The sequence below is a fragment of the Thunnus albacares genome, chromosome 6 (genome assembly GCF_914725855.1).
Source record: "Thunnus albacares chromosome 6, fThuAlb1.1, whole genome shotgun sequence".
In the NCBI taxonomy this organism is placed as follows: domain Eukaryota; kingdom Metazoa; phylum Chordata; class Actinopteri; order Scombriformes; family Scombridae; genus Thunnus; species Thunnus albacares.
Genome location: NC_058111.1, coordinates 19,880,715 through 19,899,469, shown reverse-complemented (window position 1 = coordinate 19,899,469; position 18,755 = coordinate 19,880,715). Strand labels below are relative to the sequence as shown.

At 38.1% G+C, this 18,755-nt stretch overlaps 2 protein-coding genes across 3 annotated transcripts; one reads left to right on the top strand and one right to left on the bottom strand.

The window, feature by feature from the left end:
• The first annotated feature begins 99 nt into the window (after positions 1-99).
• On the top strand, positions 100-11,496 carry LOC122984552 (probable E3 ubiquitin-protein ligase HERC6). Its single transcript, XM_044355073.1, has 23 exons — positions 100-346; positions 1,359-1,509; positions 1,795-1,871; positions 2,548-2,775; positions 3,035-3,126; positions 3,215-3,342; positions 3,585-3,739; positions 4,133-4,188; positions 4,312-4,403; positions 4,521-4,580; positions 4,672-4,768; positions 4,876-5,056; positions 5,350-5,501; positions 6,019-6,138; positions 6,252-6,350; positions 6,501-6,680; positions 7,396-7,536; positions 8,074-8,240; positions 8,730-8,796; positions 8,905-8,975; positions 9,345-9,528; positions 10,381-10,483; positions 10,639-11,496. The coding sequence occupies exons 1-23, from the start codon at positions 118-120 to the stop codon at positions 10,857-10,859; spliced, it is 3,051 nt and encodes a 1,016-aa protein (XP_044211008.1). The 5' UTR covers positions 100-117; the 3' UTR covers positions 10,860-11,496.
• A 932-nt stretch (positions 11,497-12,428) lies between these two features.
• Positions 12,429-18,448, bottom strand: yif1b (Yip1 interacting factor homolog B (S. cerevisiae)). 2 transcript variants are annotated; one of them, XM_044354959.1, is made up of 8 exons: positions 18,291-18,448; positions 16,665-16,767; positions 16,196-16,325; positions 15,863-15,967; positions 15,393-15,529; positions 14,994-15,149; positions 14,605-14,698; positions 12,429-13,521 (listed from the first exon to the last, which is right to left on the bottom strand). In XM_044354959.1, exons 1-8 carry the CDS (start codon positions 18,334-18,336, stop codon positions 13,366-13,368), a joined length of 927 nt encoding a protein of 308 aa, XP_044210894.1. In that variant the 5' UTR covers positions 18,337-18,448; the 3' UTR covers positions 12,429-13,365. The 2 variants fall into 2 exon arrangements, with proteins under 2 accessions (XP_044210894.1, XP_044210895.1); XM_044354960.1 differs by having other exon boundaries at positions 18,300-18,448.
• Positions 18,449-18,755: the final 307 nt, after the last annotated feature.

Here is an 18,755-nt window from a genome sequence, read left to right as displayed (position 1 = left end):
CAGCAGAATGACTTGGTTCTCATAGATTTTTCTGATGATGACACTGGCATCTCCGATAGCTCTTGAAGGCAGCACCAGCTGACAAAAAGAGTTTTTGAACTCGTCAGTGCAGTTCAGATGGAGATCATGGCGCAGCTGTACTGCTGGGGGGACAGCTCCAGTGGACAGTTCGGTCCAAAGGCAGCCCACAGTCCCGTGTCCTGGTCTGTCCGCGGTGTCATCACCGACATCTGCTGTGGGGAGCGACACAGTTTATTCCTCACAAGAGATGGGGACGTTTTATCCTGTGGACACAACTCACAGGGACAACTTGGACGAAATAGTGATAGAGATGGAAGGACGCCAGGTAAGTAATGATGATAAGTTTGTTATGATGATAATAAGGCAACAGCGTAGCTCACATAACAAGAAATATCCATGTAAGCTAATATAATAATAATTATGTTTTATATTTTTGTTAAGTTGAATAGTCAATATAACTAAAATACCCTAACTAAACTAACTTAAATAACGTTATATAACGTTTAATGTAACTTTTTTTTTCTTTTTTCCTCATAACATGTAAATTTAGCTTTAACTTATAGCATCATCGAACTTGTTTGGTATCTTTTCATAAGTCTTATCAATAATTTACTCCTAGGGTGTTGTTTCCCCTTAGCTGTGCGCCTAATGAGTTTACAGCTGCTATCCAAAGTTATGAATCATCACTACACACACAAACAAACACATAACGCAGGCTCATCAAGTGAGATTTGTTTCAGTTTCGTTTCCCTCTCGTCAGTCCAGACAATGAAAGTTAACTAGAAGCTGCATTTTAAAGTGCGTTTCGTTCAAGTGCAGTTGGGAAAATTCGACATTTTGAAGTTTGCTGTTGATTACCGAATATCAACTGGTCAAATAGTGTTGCATTCAATATTTGGGAATGCTGGTTAGCTTTGGTGTTTAGTTCGGTAAATTGAAGAATAAAGCGAGCATATAAATTCAGATCCTTTGCATTAAAAGTAAAATTTGGTAAAAAGTATTGTCAGTAAAAATGTACTGAAAGAACTCATTGTGCAGAATGGTGTAGCCTACGTCTTGTTTTCTTGTCTTGTATTATTATATAGCTACTGTACAGTTGTGTATTATTGGAATTATGATTATTAATGCAATAAAAAGCAGTTTAGTGCTGTAGCTGCAGCTAATTTCACATGGCACCAACCTGTCATGCTAAAGGTTACATTTGTATTTGTCTGTCAGATATTATATAACTTATAACACATCTTTACCCAGTTGATAACTACAGTATTGCATTGAATGTATTGTCTAGATGTGTGTTTTTGACATTTGTGTGTTTGTGTGCTGTCATCTGGTGTAAGGTCGTGTGCAGGGACTGGGTGAGGTGGTGAAGATTGCTTGTGGTCAGGACCACTCTCTGGCTGTGTGTGCATCTGGACACATGTACTCCTGGGGGGCTGGAGAGGATGGCCAGCTAGGGACAGATCCAATGTGCAACAGTCACAGACCAAGGCAAGATCTCATTCTATAGATATGTTCTTGAAAGCAACATGGAGAAACATTTTGACTAAAACACAATAAATGTATGAGAGAAAAGTAATCTTAAGGTACTCTGTTCTCTTTTCCATTGTTTAACCTATTATCATCTCATGTATTGTATATAGCCTAGGTATTGTATAATGTAATATAATGTATATTGATTGAATTCCATTTACTTGACTTTTTATTTTGTTTGCATTTATTACTCCTAGTTATTATCTGTTGTCTTGTCCTGTCCTGTCTTGTCTGAACATACAGTCAGGTGCCTGTGCCACTAGCAGTGCCGGTGATTCAGGTTGCTTGTGGAAACTCACACTCCCTGGCTTTGACTAGAGGTAAGACACTGAACACCCTGATGACATCTCAGTGTGTTTACGTGAAACAGTGTAAACTCTTTAGTTTTACAGCTTGATGTTTAATGTAGTAGTGTTTTTATTCTCATATGTCACCATATCACTGTGCCAAATCCAGTTTTCCCTTCAGGCACATAGTAATTAATTAAATGTTAATAACAATTTCAGCTTCAACAATTCTTGCTGCACTAGACAGCTGAGAGATATTTCAATCCCATGAGACTGTCCTGGTTAAATATTTAAAAAAAAAACTGTATTCAAAAAACTCAGAGCATATAACACATTACACTTGGCACCTGTGATCATGTTTTGCTCACACATTTTTGTGAGCATAATCTCAAGATAAGTGCAAGATTAAAAAAAACTTGCACCACAGGTTTCGTTGTAGAGTGGATGACTAATAGAGTAGATGGTCTGATTAGATTTATATAATGATCATAAATGTGTCTGCTGAGGAGAAACACATTTTCTTGAGGCTACTGCAACTCCTCCATATGCTTCATAATTTACAAGCTTACGATTAACACCACTTGTATTGTACTGTGTGTGCAAATTAGTTTGCTGAATATGACAAATTAGCAGATTATTCCATCAATTAACTTAAGTAATGACTTCTGTAGCATAGAATGATTTTTCTGCATTGTTTCCTCCTGTCCAGGAGGAGATGTCTTCTCATGGGGTTTAAACAGTCACGGCCAGCTGGGTCTGGGGAAGGCAGTGTCACTGCAGTACACACCTCTCCTGGTGCGCGCTCTGATGGGCGTAGCAGTAACCCAGATATCGGCCGGAGCGGCCCACACTCTGGTCCTCACACTCTCAGGCCAGGTGTACTGCTGCGGGGCAAATAAAGACGGCCAGCTGGGGCTCAACAGGGTTGATGAGAAAGGTACAAATAATTCACTCACAAACTCAGGCAACACAGGCAAAGAAAGTCATGACTGCTGCACACTTGACAAAAACAGTTAAATTAATTATTAAAAATATAATTAATATTAAATATGGAACATCATTGTGTCACACAATGTACTATGTACTTATGTAGAACTTTAAGGAGACGATAGGTATCTAAAATATCAAAAAACTCATTATCATTTTGAACTAAACATACTGTCCCTTGTTTTTTCATTTCTTATCATCTTGAACAGGCAGGTTCAACATCTGTATGGTACCTGCTCTCAGACCTCTTGGTGTCTCCTTCATAAGCTGTGGAGAGGCTCACTCTGCAGTGTTAACAAAGGTACCAGTTTCCAAACAAATGACTACGGTGCTACAACCTATGGTGTCGCTGTTTAGTTCATGTTATTGTGTGATGCTGTAATTCCTAGGAGGGCAAAGTTTTCACTTTTGGAGAGGGAGCCCACGGTCAGCTTGGTCACAACTCCTCTGCGAATGAAGTGAGACCCAGACTGGTTGATGGTCTGGATGGACCGGCCTCACAGGTTGCATGTGGCAGGTAAACAAAAGGATTGTGCTTACTGTACTATACATGAACACCAAAACTGATATTTTCCCTTAATTTGGCCATTTTTGAAGTGACACAATCATGATATATTGTTTACAATAACTTCAAGAATCTTTAACTTGAGAAACTTGACTAAATACTTGTAATATTTCATTAATTCGTAGAATAGTTTTACATCATTTTAAGTTTCTTTTTAAAATAAGTGCTTTGGTTAATTGGTTCATGTCTTACAGGCATCACACTCTGATTTTGGGCTCTTCAGGCCAGCTGTGGGCTTTTGGCAATGGGGTCAAAGGTCAAATTGGGACTGGACTTGCAGAGGGCAGCCTGACCCCTACTCTAGTACAACTTCCATGGACCACTGACAGTGCAGCAGCTGTACCCACAGGTATGTATGAATGAATGAATGTGCAATGTGTTGATTAGCTGATTTTAATAAGGCAGGTTGGGGTTGATCTGTCTTCAATGTTGTTCACATTTCTCCCAAAATCTGTAATTATCTCAGGAGATGCAGGGTGCCTCCTCAGTAGCAGTAACATGGTGGTCATTGGATGAATTTTTTAAGTTAAAGGTGTTTTATTCTTAGATAGTGACTGTCAGGAGTAGAATTTTCAATTTAATGAATATTTGAGTATCTCGAAATTTGAAAAACAACTCCTTTATCATTTATGTTTTCTGTAGAAGTAGACATTCTATCACATATTGGTTTATGCTAAACGTTATAAGACAAGCAGATCCGAATGACACGTTTGATTTTTTTTCCATTTCTTTGACTTAACAGGCTTGAAAATAGCTGCTGGGTGGAATACAAATTTCACTTACACCTCACCTACACAGGTAATATGTTAAACCATTAGACGTCCATTGTTTTTATTGATTTCCACAGAAAAACACTAATACCTAAACTGATATTCACTTGGATCGTCCCCATGCCTCAAAAGTTAATTTCTGTCTTTTAAGAACTTGGAGCAACATCAGACAACTGGGCGTCTTGATGAGACAAAACTGAAAAAATGTCTGTCAATGAAACAAGGCACCACAGAGGCAAAGAGGTCCTTTTTCATCACTGTTTGTTATTGTACATATGCACATATGAAATATCAGTCTTATATACAGTAACTGCAGGGTTTAGAGGGCTCTCCCAATGCATTTCTCTCTTTATCCGACAGAGAAATCTCCTCGATGTTTCTCACAAGTTCAAGTCTTGTTGCGAGTTTCACAAAAGCAGAGTGAGTCCTTTTCCTTTTAGCTTGCTGCTTTTTGTGATGTTCTAGTAGTTTATGTCATTATTTTAATGCTCTGCTTTATTTTTGTTGTCAGTGGGCTTCCATCAGAAGCAGGTGCCTTAACTGTGGACCTCGAGGCTGCAAGCCAAGCTTTCGACCAGCTCCTGGCAATACCATGGATCAAACAAACAGTTGAGAACATCCTTTAAATGATCTTTACATGTCATTCAGATCATGTTTTTCAAAAAATGATTCATAAACATTGCCATGTTATCTGATGAATCTGTTTTCCATGCAGGTGAACCTAAACTTCCTGATCGATTTGCTTGCGACTTCGATGAATGAGCTAAAATCACCAGAAGTCATCCTGATTCTGCTGACATGCCCCCTTCTTCAAGAGGACTCTAACGTCATGAAAGGGGTGCTGCCTTTGGCTGTCATTATAGGAGAACTGAGCGAGAAGACTCAGAAAACACTAAGTAAACAACAACTCCATCAAACTTTATTTTGGTCCAAAGTTTACTGTACAGGATTGACCAACATCATAAATTTAGACATTTTATATAGAATATAGCAATGACAGAATTGTTCAGTATATGCAGATATTTATTATTTTATTCCAAATTTTCACTTTAATGTAAAGATTCTATTTCCTTTTGGATACAACCTATCCAATATAAAACTATATAAATCAGACTCTACTTTGCTCTTTAATATCTTGTGTTCCTTCACCTGATGTGTGAATATACCGTATGTTTTCTTTTTTCTGCAGGGTCCTTTTGGTCTTCCCTGACATCCTCCATGTTGATGAAGCACATCTTGGTGTTCAAAAAAGCTCTGGGTTTCATGCTGAAAAACGGTCTCTTGGAAACTCACAACCCAGGAGTCAGATATCTGCTGGAGGCCCTCAAACTACTCTACAAAGTCAGCACTATGTTTTTATTTCAGGCTCAAATCTATGAAACGTTTGCCAGTTTGTAATCAAATATGAAATCAAAAATTTCACCATGGGACTCCTAAACACAGAATTTGACCCCTAATGTATTTTTGAAAAAAAACAAAAAACCCCCCCAAAAGGTTCAGAGAGAGTTGATTGTATTGAACCTTTCAGAAAGCGAAGAAGAAATGCTGGTATTTTCTTGAGCATAGGTCTGTCATTTTCTAAAGTATATACATTCAATTATGTCACATGGTGACTTAAAATACATCCGTCTATTTTATTAATTGGCTAATTGTTTAGCCTATAAATACTGACTAATGCCTGTCACAAGTTATCAGAGCTCAAGGTGATAAAACTGCATGTTGTCCATTGACGGCCTGGCAAAGGGGTCTTGATGGGCTATTAAGTAATAAATGCATTTATCTCTTACTGAATGAAAAAATTATGTCTATGTACTTGTGTAACTATTTTTATATAATATATATATATGTTTTTTTACAGGCAAACAAAACTGGAAAGTCCTACAAAGTCCCACTGAGCACCTTTTACGTAGAGGAAATCATTGGAAATGTGCAGCCGGTGGTGGACATCACTCTTTGGTGGGAACGCTCTAAAGTGGAGGTGAAAACATACAGTACAATAGACATGATGCTGCAGTGTTTCAGGCAAACTATACTGTATGTCTGAGGTACTTTTAATTTCTTTTTTCTTAAACTATTGATATTTTCTTTAAGGATGACATCAACACACCCGCCATCTTCTGTCGCTACCCGTTCCTGTTCAATCTGGTTTGCAAGGTGGCGGTCTTTAACGTCTTTGCGTTCATAATGAAGGTATAGTATGCATTGACAAATAAATTGTTCATAAACATGAAGGTCTGCATCCATAAATGTAAACATCCATTTCACCGTCTAATTATATTGAAATTGCATTTACATCTAGTTGCAGCTTTCTTGATTAAAAAAGGGGTTTTGTAATTACAGAAAGCACACAGTATCGTTCATGATCTGGCTTTAGAGTGGCCTGATGAATTGTTGGCACAGTCTCTACACTCTGCTACAGCCCCCGTCTTCCAGCTAACTCTGAGACGAACTCACCTGCTGGAAGACACCTTCAGACAGCTCGGTGCAGCAGACCACTGCGCCTTCAAAAAGGAGCTTTTGGTAAGTGTTCAGAGGCCAAATGTGGTAGCTAGTGTTTCATTCATTCATTCACTTCATAAGAGAGAAATTAAATCATTTTCTTCCTGTAAAGTTGTAAAGCCAAATTGCCAAATACAGTGAAAATTAAAGCTAAAATTGGAGGTAACTAGACAGCAGGAATATGCAGAAGTAACTGCCAGGAAGTATACAAATACCAATTAGAAAATAAGTTTGTTTTATTGTAATGAGAACTAAAATAATGTGAAATTTTATTAACTAAAGAAGAAAAATTGTCAATTTTTCTTGTCAATTATAGCAACTAGAGGATTGTGTGACAATGAGCTGCCAGAGTAAGTCATTATGAATTTGTAAGAGTTTGCTTGATCAACTAGTTCATACAAAAATGTGGTTTCACATCCCATTTATTTAAAGAAGTCAAAGATTTTTTTGGCCATTGCCATATAATTCCTTTTAAGTGGAAAATTTACAAAATTGCCAACTAAAAGATTTTTAGTTGGCAGGTGAGAAGTAATGTATTGGCACATTTGCACTCAGCTGATATTTATTTAGTATGTGCTACTTTGAAAACAGAGCCAAACACAAAATGGCTACAACTTTTGAGCATTGCATCATTACATAAAGGACATTTACAATCTGAGCGGATTCTAATGCAGTTTGTGCTTAAGGATGCTTCAGCAGGATATTGAAAAAAAATGTATTTTTCTCTTGGTCCTAGGTGCAATTTGTGGATGACAGAAAGGTGATGATGGTCAACAGAAAGGACCTCTTCCTCCACCTGTTTGATGAGCTGATGGATCCAAAGTCTGACCTGATCATGTACAACGAGAAGGAGACTGTGGCCTGGTTCCCTCCCAGGGTAAGACTCGCTATTTAAAGAGAAAAACATGGACCTGTAAACAGCTTTCTTCCATTTTATCCCCATTAAAGGTTTTTTTTTAGGGACTTTTTCCTTATTCGAATCAATGGCCTAAGGAAAGAGGAAGTTGTACAGATTATAAAGCCCCCTGAGGCAAATTTGTGATTTGTGATATTGGGCTATACAAATAAAATCCCTCAAGACACAGTAAACCTCAAACTGTTACCTCTATATATATCCTGACACTATTGAATTAGCTTATTTGTGGCTACAAAATGCTTTTAATATATATGAATATGATGTACAAGTGTGATGATTGCTGTAAAACTGCAATCAGATGTTAAGAAAATTTCGTTTTATCACACATTAATGAATGTTCTTACATCATTTAACAGTTTTTACTCTTTTATTCAAAACAGCTGGAGATGTGGTTAAAGTTAAAGCAACACATGCTGTATATATTTGACCTCATCCTCCTACGAAAAACTAGAGGGTTATTAACTGATACTAAATCTTTATTATTTTTTTCTCTCCAAGCCAAAAATGGAGGAGAAGAGTTACTTCCTGTTTGGAGTCCTGTGTGGCCTGGCTCTCTACAACCACAACATTGTCCGCCTGCCCTTCCCGCTGGTTCTCTTCAAGAAGCTACGCAATATCAAACCCTCACTGGACGACATGATGGAGTTTGATCCTGTAACGGGAGAGTAAGATGGGTTTAAAAATGCACCACAGACCTGCTTTGCAGTTTGCTTTTGCACATACTGTATCTTTATGTGGCTATATTTTAGCCTCTTTTCATATAAAATAGGGAAATTATTGGTTTGGTTGATGTTTGAGTCTACAATTATTCTTCTGTCACCAAATGTTATATCTAATGCCTCAAGTAGACTGGAAATAATGATAAATTGTGGCACTTACCTTACAGTTTTGAATCAAAACACTTTAAATGTGGCATGTGCAAGTTGTGCTTAATATAATTAATCATGCAAAACTGTGTTTCCCAACATTTTTGGCTCCTTGAAACAAAGCCTATGTCCCACTGTGTCGAGAGGTTTGACATGAATACCTTTGAGAGGCCTTTTAATAATCCACAACAAAAAAAACCCTGAACCTATGTCAGATCAGAGAGGCAGATGTCTGATAAATTCTGATAAAAAGTCTGTTTTCAAATGTTTACTGTCTTCTGTCTTCAGGTGTTTGCGGTGCATATTGGAGGACTACTCTCCTGATGTGCTTGCAGACATGGACACTTCTTTCACTGTAGGTGTAGCTCAGTTGGGACCATCGCCAGTGTTGTTTCATACTACTCTAATGCATATGTGTGTTGCTGCAGTATTCCAGTCTACATATAGTTATTATTCTTTACAGGTGCCTTGGGCTGGTGAAAAAGTTGAGCTTGATCCGAAAGAACCTGGAAAAATTCTCACGGATTCAAACAAGTACGTTTATGAAGAGTAACTGTATGTAACAATCTGCACAGCACTCACAAAAGCATGGATTTTATCCATCTGTGTAATGGTGTCAAATGCAAAATTACCAATACTCATGTTGGCTTAATCTTGCTTTTGCTGCCATCTAGCTGTCAAAAGTTGTTCATGCTTTATGACTACTTCAAAACTATAACATTACATCACTCTGGGGAGGATATTGCATGTTTTTTCTCATTAAAGACTTCCTGTAGTTTGGGGTTACTCTTGGATTACATGATTTAAGAGAAATGATATACTGTGATACTGTTCATTGCAGTGTTATAGGTGATGGACTTGGTTGAAGCAACTTGTATAACACACAGTTCTTTTTCTTAATAGGAAAGAGTTTGTAGAGGCTTATGTCAACTATGCCTTCAACAAATCAGTGGAGCGAGTGTTCGAAGAGTTCAAGAGAGGCTTCTTCAAGGTGTGTGACATCGACGTGGTGGAGTTCTTCCAGCCGGAGGAGCTGCAAGCAGTGATGGTGGGACAAGAAAACTACGACTGGGAGGTTTTCAAGCAGGTTTGTTGAAAACTGCAACAGGTTTTGACCTCTGAACTTTGAAGAGAGTGAAGAATTTAATGAGAATAAAAGAGTAAAGTCTGCAACTAAATAGAGTTCTGCACAAATCACATAGACACTGAACTCTGTTGTTACATACATGGATGCTCAGAATGGGGATAGTTAGACAAACAAGACATAAAAAGAACATCTTCATGCCAAACAAGATTCAATATAAGCACATAAAACCCCATTAACTATAAAATGTGTATATGTTACATTACTCCTGACAGTTTTCTTACACATACCATAAGTTTTAAGATTTACAGAGAGGTGAAACTTGAGAGAAGTTAAGTTATGTTCTGAGATGTGAGCAGGAACAATTTTAAAACTTGGTGTTTGTGTGTTTAAGTGCTTGTAGGTGAGTCATCCAAGACTTGTAAGTCAGCTGCCAAACAGCACATCATCAGTTTCAGTGTCCATACTTTCTTTCTTGTATGTTTTCTTGTTTGACCTTCTGATGGCACAGCTCAAGAATGAATTGCTTTTTGGTGGTTTCATATATTTTTACAATCACAAGAAGACACAAATCACAATTTAACTCTACCAAACAATAAAACTGATGACTTCATGCTAGGTGAATGATCGTCTGTCCATAGACAATTAAAAGTCTATATATACTGATTATTTTACTGCACAAATATGAACTGAAATCAAATGTAAAACTTGGTTTGCTTTGGAAATTGTTCTGCTGCAATTGTAAATGATATACTTTAGTTTGAAGTCACTGGGAAAACCACAAGCATGAACCTATAACTCAGAAACCTCATTAGATTTCTGTTTATATTTGTTTCTTTTTATTTTTCCAATTAGAACACAGTTTATGAAGGCGAGTACCACGCTGCTCATCAGAACATCCTGACCTTCTGGGAGGTGTTTGAGAAACTGACAGCAGAGGAAAAGAAAAAATTCCTGTGTAAGTATTAGGTGTCAGTTTATGAGATTTTCTAGCAGTTTCAGATTTAATTAAGGGAGAGAAAAAATATCTTTATCTTTAATTAATCAAAGATGCTTCCATTTATAACCTTATCAGATCATTTACCATTATCTTTTCCTTGCTTCTGTCGTCAGTGTTCCTCACAGGCTCCGATCGTGTCCCCTTCCTGGGTATGGAGAGCATCAAGATGAGAGTTGCTGTCTTAAACGATGCCACTGAAATCCACCTCCCAGAATCCCTCACCTGCCATTGCCTTTTATTTCTGCCCATCTACAAGAGATACCCAGTTGAGAGAACAATGCGTGAGAAGCTTCTTCGGGCTATTTATAACAACAGAGGCTTCTTAAAGAAATGAGACACCACAGGCTGAGGAAGTGAGGGCTATTTTAAAAACAGTCCTTATTTTCTGTTAGTTTGGACATTTTTATCGCTACAATCTGCCAAGTGTAATGTTTACTTTCCCTTCTAAATATAGACTCTTCAAAAGTTTAATGTCGTAAATTAAGTTCTAACTAGGAACTGGGCGTGTGGGGTGTGTTCATAATAACTGCCTTCATTTGAATTCTTGTTGGTTTATAGTTTTTACATTGAGTGCAGTTTAGAGGAATTTAACTGTTATGAACTATTACAAGTAGAAAGTATGAGAAAAGATACAACAAGAAAAGAAATAATAATAGTCTGAAATCCTGCATTTGAAAATTAGTTATTAAGTATTCAGATGATTTCTGTAGCACTGAGATGATAATTTCACTCACTGACACTTTGTATCATGACATTTCTAGCATTAAGTACAGTTATAAAGTTATATACAAGCTTAAATCTTCATATGTTTGTCATTTAAGAAGGATAGCAATACAAAAATGTGTATTATTCAGGAAATTCACTATTTTACTGCCATTTGTAGCTTAATATCATGTTAATCCTGTTCAATGTTCTTCTCTGTAATATTGTAGTTTATTATCAAGTTGGAAATAAAATTATTTTAAATCATGTTTTGATGTACAGGATGAAATATGTTGTTCTTACCACCTATCAACACAATCCTCTGGTTAATTCCTGGTTTATTTCACTCCTTAGTGGACAGAACTTAATAAACTTTATGTGAACTTTATAAAATACTATTCTTGATTTTGTAGCCAACAGCAGGTCTAATATCCAAATCAAATTTAAAACACATTTCACTTAAAAACTAGAACAAATCAGGGCTCGTACAGAAATGATAACAAGATTAAATCGTAGTTGTCGGTGCTCAAGGGTTCGTTCCTCCTTTTCCTCCATAACTGGTTAATTATGATTCTGTTATGCAAATTCAGCTTGAGGAGTTTTCAGAGATTAAAAAAAAGAAATCACATTTTAGAAAAGCGATGGACGCATAAAACACAGCTCACACCCGAGTAGCTCCATCTGTCAGACTTTATTTACCTGAACAATATCAGTCAACATTTCAGTGATTTGACAGGTTGTTTGCTTTCAACGTACTTTGACAGTCAAGGCTGTGGTCCATTCATGTTTAATCATGAAAAAAATTTTAAATTACCTGCAACATAGAATGAATCCTTCTTAATGCGATGCTGCAGCTGCACTGTTTCTATTTAAATGAGAACTTGTCACAACATTTGGAAAAAACGTATTTATTGGCACCTCAGTTAACTGACATAAGCATTTTAGCGTTCATCAATAAAAACAAAGTTTCATCTGAGGACAATGCAAAGATCCTGAATTTTGAATAAGTTCCTGAATTAATTTAAGTCAAAGTGAAACCTGCCCTGGTTTGACTGAGAGTTAAGACTGGCGACATAAAACGAGAATAGACAGTATGATTTATAGTGACATTAGAAGATCCACAAGCACATTATCAAAAGCACAATGAAAGCATTTCTGATATATTTCAAGTATCTCAATTTTCACAGAACAGACCATCTCATCTTTTTCCCTTTCTTTATTCCATCTGACTTTCAATATGAAAAGCAGTAAATAATTTACTTGAATTTTAAAAGGATATCAAAATCACAGACATGTCATCGTGGCTTACACAGTTGATATTTCTATTCGAAAGTTGTCAGGCAGCAAAGCTCGTACATGTAACGAAGCACATACGAAAAAATTAAACAGATAAAAATGGAGGTGGTAGTGCACCCACACTTACAGACCATAGTCCAGATGACAGAACAGGTATTTTCTCACCCACGAACCAAACATTCGGACTAGAAAATAAGTCGTTCTAGTCAAACACCAAAGCAGCTGATCTCTTGCAGGTCCAGTTGATCACTTTCAAACTCTGCTTTGACTTTTTTTTTTTTCATTCAATGGACGGTTTGTGTGAGGTTAGTGTGCTTTTCTTCTGTTGGCTCAAAAAAAAAACCCATGAGATTTCAGACTTCTGCAATAATATTACTACAAACAAACATACATACTTAAATATTCCTAAAAAACATAATTAACAAATAATTACACAGTATAGAAAAAAAACAACTTAAAGCCACTTGCTCTCGCTACAAATGTTTTGAAGACATTACATAAAAATGACAAAAAAAAGGCAACACCAATAACATGGGGCTGTGCTCTGAGAGAAAAGACGTTAAAGCCTCTAAATCGTCTTGTAGCATGTTGATCTGCTCCATGCATAGATGGAGTGAGTCTTGTCAATGTGTACTTCTGTCGTTAAGTCTGGGAGTGATGAAATATTACCAAGACGACTGTGGCTGGTGTGTGTTTCATCCAGGTCCAGCTTCTTTGATGTATGTGTTTGTGTTTTTAGGGGGATGAGAAGGCATTTTGACAGCCAAGATCATCTTCTACACTAGTGAGTATATGTGTGTATATGTGTGTAGGGGTGTGTGTGTGTGTGTGTGTTCCTGGTTTTATCTGATGAGGTGGTAAGTGAGCCAGTACATGAAGATGGGTTGTGCCGCTGCTATAGACATGGTGAGGTACATCCTCAGCTGGTTTCTGGTTCCTCTCACCAGCCTCCCCTCCGCCGCCGCCTCAGATAAAAGTTTCAAGCGCAGAGTGCGGATCTGAGGAGAGAGAGACAAACATGTCTACGTGTCAGCTGAGTCATCCCCCTACCAGATGACTTGAGACGGGTTAACAATATATTTGCTTGGGTGATTTCAATTCAAGGCTCTTTTTTGTATAATTACATTTATCAAATTTCATATTTTCCACCAGGGACCTTTGCTTACATTCTTCTACTGCAAAAACAAAGACATTAAATAGCCATAAAGACTATGTCTGAAAACTCAAAACATAAAAAGGGAATTCAATAAGTGTTAGAAAACAGTTAATTAATCCTATGATAAAAGGACTTGGCAAAGCTAATGAAGGGGGGGGATCAGAGAAACAAAGTAAGAATGTATAGATGCATGTATGTGTGAACACAGGAGTGTATGAATAAGCTGAATTTGTTGAAGGAATTTGAGGTTAATTTACAAAAAACTGGTTGTACATTTACATCTGTAACTGTATTTGTGTCTTTGTATGCTTTGACTTCTCTGTCTGCATGTCATTTTTGGGTGTGTGTGCAAACAGAGGACCAATAACAGCACTGCTTAGAGGTAAGGTGCCAGTGAATTGCAAAACATTTATTGCATAATGTTCAATTTCCATCATTATTTCCAGCACAAAGTACATAATTGTTTGCAGCGTCCAGGCATCTAATATTATACGTTTCTGCACCAGACATCTGGCGTATGTTTAGTTTCTGGCAGGTTCTCCTGGCAGACCGCAGGAATTTGATACTGGCACTCGGTACTGAGACTGAGGGCGTTTCTGTAGACATTTGTGGAAAAAAACAAACATACTGGTGCAGTCCAGGTTAGCATTATTACAGCTGCTAGCTGCATTTTCTCACTGTCTTTGTGCCATCTTAGCTGAACAGCCAGTTAGGGTTAGGGTTTATCAACATGTGATGTCACACTGAAGAATTCAAAATGTAAAATCTAAATGATGAAGATATCCAGAGGTGAGTTATCATGACCATCACTTTCCTCTGTACCAGTGTGTTTTCTGCCCCCTGGTGAGCATGCGTCCACTATTGTTTTGTAAATTAAATTATTAAGTTAAATAATTAAAACTCAACAGTACATGCTGCTACTCACCATAAAGACAAAGATGGCAGCACAGCACCACAGTAAAGAGAGATAATATGCTGGCCTCCCGAACAACAGTCCAGCAACTACACCTACAATCATCCTAAAGAAATAAGGAGAAGATAGAGACACAATGTCATAATTCAAAAACAGTTGAGTTGTTACACTAAGAAAAGGAAAGATAAGTCAAGAAATGCTTTGTCATTGGCATGGATTAAATGAGAATTGGCTATTAGAAGTGTTATCATATGATAAAAAGACAGGAAAAGAGACATAAAAAGTAAAAACTAGGAATTACAGTAAGACAGAATTATCAAAATAAGGTATGGGGCAGCCGAGGGTGAGGTGGGTGTGAATGAAGGTAAAAATTTGAACAATAACACAAAAAAGATAAATACCCGACATATTTATAGCCAGAGAAGGCTAGCAGGTCTATGGTCGTGAGGTCGGTGTTAACAGTGACAAGGTAGAGCGACAGGAGGACTGCCAGGACTTCCATGATGAGCCACACAAATGCTGAACTGGCCTGAACCCCCAGCAGCTCTGGAGAAAATCTGAGGAGTATACAAAATGATTCAGTCCTCTATAGATGAATATACTGGAGATAGTAAAAATGGAAATACTTCTGGGATTGATTGTTTTGGTTTTGGAGAAACCCCCGCCCAAAAGCTGCTACCTAGCTGTTAATGACCATAAGTTTCATCAATTTAATTGTTCATAAAGCAATAAATAAGAGTGCATTTGCCACTTCTGCAGGCACCTGTATCACCTTGACAAAAACATGGAGGTATTTGTACCTGTCCTGTGTGCCGAGGGCCAGTCCAGCCACCAGCACATACGTGATGAAGCCCATGGCGGGAATGTAAAGATCAGGAGCGTTCACATCAAAGCGTGGAGCCACAGGAGTGTCCTGCTGGTAGCTCACCTCCCAGTTCTACAACACACAAACAACACACTTTAATCCTGCTTAATCCTTGATGACTAAACTTGGGCAAAAGCATAGAGCAATATCTAGGCAGAGGGGAATATGTGTAGGCCAATAAGAAATAACTATTATATGGTCTCCAAGATTACTGTGTACACGTAGAGAAGGAAATTTGGACTACAGCAATTTCACGCATTTAGGAATTAGAAGCAGATCTTTCTTCAAAAGGCTCAGAGGCCCATGGAAAAGAATCTGTATATTCCCACATGCACAGAGTTACCTCCTCATGGGGAAAACTGTCAGATCTAACAGGGCACATTCAGCAGGTGTGAGCAGACCTACCTCGTGCATGTAAGGGAAAACGAGAAGACCCAGCTTCTTTCCCACATACACTGTGTCCACGGCAAAGTAGTATTTCAGCTTAGAAATTGGGATGAACCTGTCCAGCTGAAACAAGAGAGAGCACACACACACATATACACATGCATTACTCTTAGGGTCAGAAGGGGAAACTATTTAATTTCTGTTTCTGTCTGTTTTAAGGCCATTTTGTATCCGGCAGGCAATGAATGATAACATTCATTATCAGGGGACATTAGGTAGTAGATGTAAAAATGATTCTTTGTCATTTTTTGCAGGATTCATTCAAGAGAAACATCTGTCAGTAAGTCTTACATTCTTGTCCACCATTTCCCTCCCCTGTGATGCCAGTGAGCTGCCATACGCCATTGCCAGGTTGGACATGGGGTCTGACAGGAGGGACTGGCCAGTAAGACCTGCTGCTTGAGGCCCGGCCATCTGGTTCCTGTCAACAGAACATAAGGTAATGTATCAGCTGAGAGAAGATTATGATCTATCAGCTAAATTAAAACGAACATACATTCACATCTGTTGCGAGGAGATGATGCAAAAGACTGAGAAGCTGAATTAACAAAGAAAATTAGGATGTTTATTCACAGAGTCAAAATTTCCTTCTGTAGGACACGACCTGATTAATTGACAAATGTTTCAGACTTGTCTTTTGGACAAAACATTTAAACATTGAGCTGCTGCTGTGAAATCACACAGTATCAGCAGTTCCGCAAAGTTTGATTCAACAGTTAAATATCCAGCCGAGCTTCAGCCTTGCTGGCAGGGCTCGCACCTGTATCCTGTCTGTGCTCCCAGTCCAACTCCACTCGTATCCTCAAACAGCTGGCTACCATCTGAACCGTCCATGGTGCTATTTCTCTGACGCATGTTCGGCTCTGGGTGACAGGAAAGGAAAAGGGAGGTGGTTATGAAAAAAAGATACGTCAAACAAATGAGTAGATCTGAATCTCTTGAATTACTTCTTGAATTTTTGGGCATTTGTTAGTGGACGGAATTAATAAAGCTGCAAATACAAGACAGCCGCACTTACAGGACAAGTAGAGAAACCAGCATGCACCATGAACGAAACAATTTCTTGGTAAAGTTTCTTATCTGTGTTTCATCCTTTCCTGCATACACATATACACACTAGCCATGAGGTAAGGCAACTTTGCATTATTTTAAAATTACATTCGCCTCTGCTTTTTCCCCCCGTTTTAAGTTTACTGAGCTAGTTTTTAAAGTCTAACAGCATATCATAGACATAAACCACTCAAAAATGTGACATATAGCCCTGTTTGTGCTTCGTCTGTTAGTGGTTAACATACACCATAATAGTTCATGAATCACCAGGGACACTTGTCTAACAAAAGTGATTGTTGGAGACAGTGGGTGTCCAGAGGAGTGAATATCTGTAGTAGACAAATGGGGTTTTCAGGTTTTATAACAGTTAGACATTGCAAGCATTGTGTAACCTCAAAATACACATTTTGTAAACACTCAAATACTCTGTGCTGTGCCAGACATAGTTCTTTTTATTTCCATTCCCTGAGGCATGAGAGATCATATTACCACACACTTGTCACAAGAGCAAATCACTTCATGCTATAGAGTCGCAAACAGTTTTGGTTTCAAACTTCCCCTTAGATCCCATGCTAGGTCCAAACACACCCTAACACATCTTTAAAGCTACTGTAAGTGACATACTGACATACATGAGCTCAGTGATTTCTATGTTTTATAAAACATCTTGGTGTGCCTTGTCTCTAGTACGTTACGTAGCTGTGGAAATCATAAATGCTAATTAAATATTCCAGTGTGTACTACGGGAAAACTTGTTAACGTTTAGGTGATGCACAGATATCTGTCAAGAAATTCTTGTTTAGGGAACCTTAAGTAAAAATACTAAAATACAAAGCTCATGCCCCAAACCATAATCCAGATTAGTGATAGTTTGGAAACAGGAGCTTTAACGTTAGCTAACATGCGTTAGTTTATGTCAACGTACAAACACGTTAGCTGGCTATATTACAGCACCGGAGTTTAATTTTTAAATGTCTGTGAAGACAAAGTGTCCCACAGTCACGTCGCTCAAACCTCCATACAGAGGACACATAACGGAAAATGAGATGTAATGTGTGCCGGTGAGTGAACTAGCTGACTAGCCGGAGCTCATTTTTAGCTCGAGTGTGTGCAAGTCTTTAGCATGAGTGTAGCTAGACGCTGGTGAGCTCATTTTACATTTTAATGTGTCTTTGTTAACGTTTTTTTAGCCTCAAACGGCTGAAACAACGAGCTAACGTCACCATTCAGTTTCGATTACGTTGAATTCAGGAGAAGCTAGCAAGCACAAAATGTAACGTTAGCACGCAGCCAGTAATTTCGTTAAAAGACTGATTTGATCGATTAAATCACGTACGTAACTTACGCTGTCTGAACCCACTTTGAGATGCAGTGTAATCCATGTTTTACTGACTTGATGGTAGCGCTTGCTGTCAACTAACTGGTGAGACTAGTTAGCAGGCTACAGAGGGAAGTTGGGGCTCATTCATAACATTTACACGGAAGTGAACCCGCTCTTCTTCTTCTTCTGTTGTAGTTTTAATGACGGGTTACAAAGCAACGTGAAAGATTAATGCTGCCACCTGCTGTATCAAAGTGGCCTCATGTCCATCCTGTCATGAGGATACCCAGGTTAAAGGAAAGGTTCACAATTTTACAAGTCTGTCTTTAAACAACAGTCAGGTGCCCACATGAACACTGAAATAGGTTTTCCTCGCTGTAATCATCCCCACTGTTCATGCAGGCTATTAAAAGATACCCTTCAAATGAACTTTCAATATAAGTGGTGGGGGCCAAAATTCACAGTGTGTCCACAAAATCA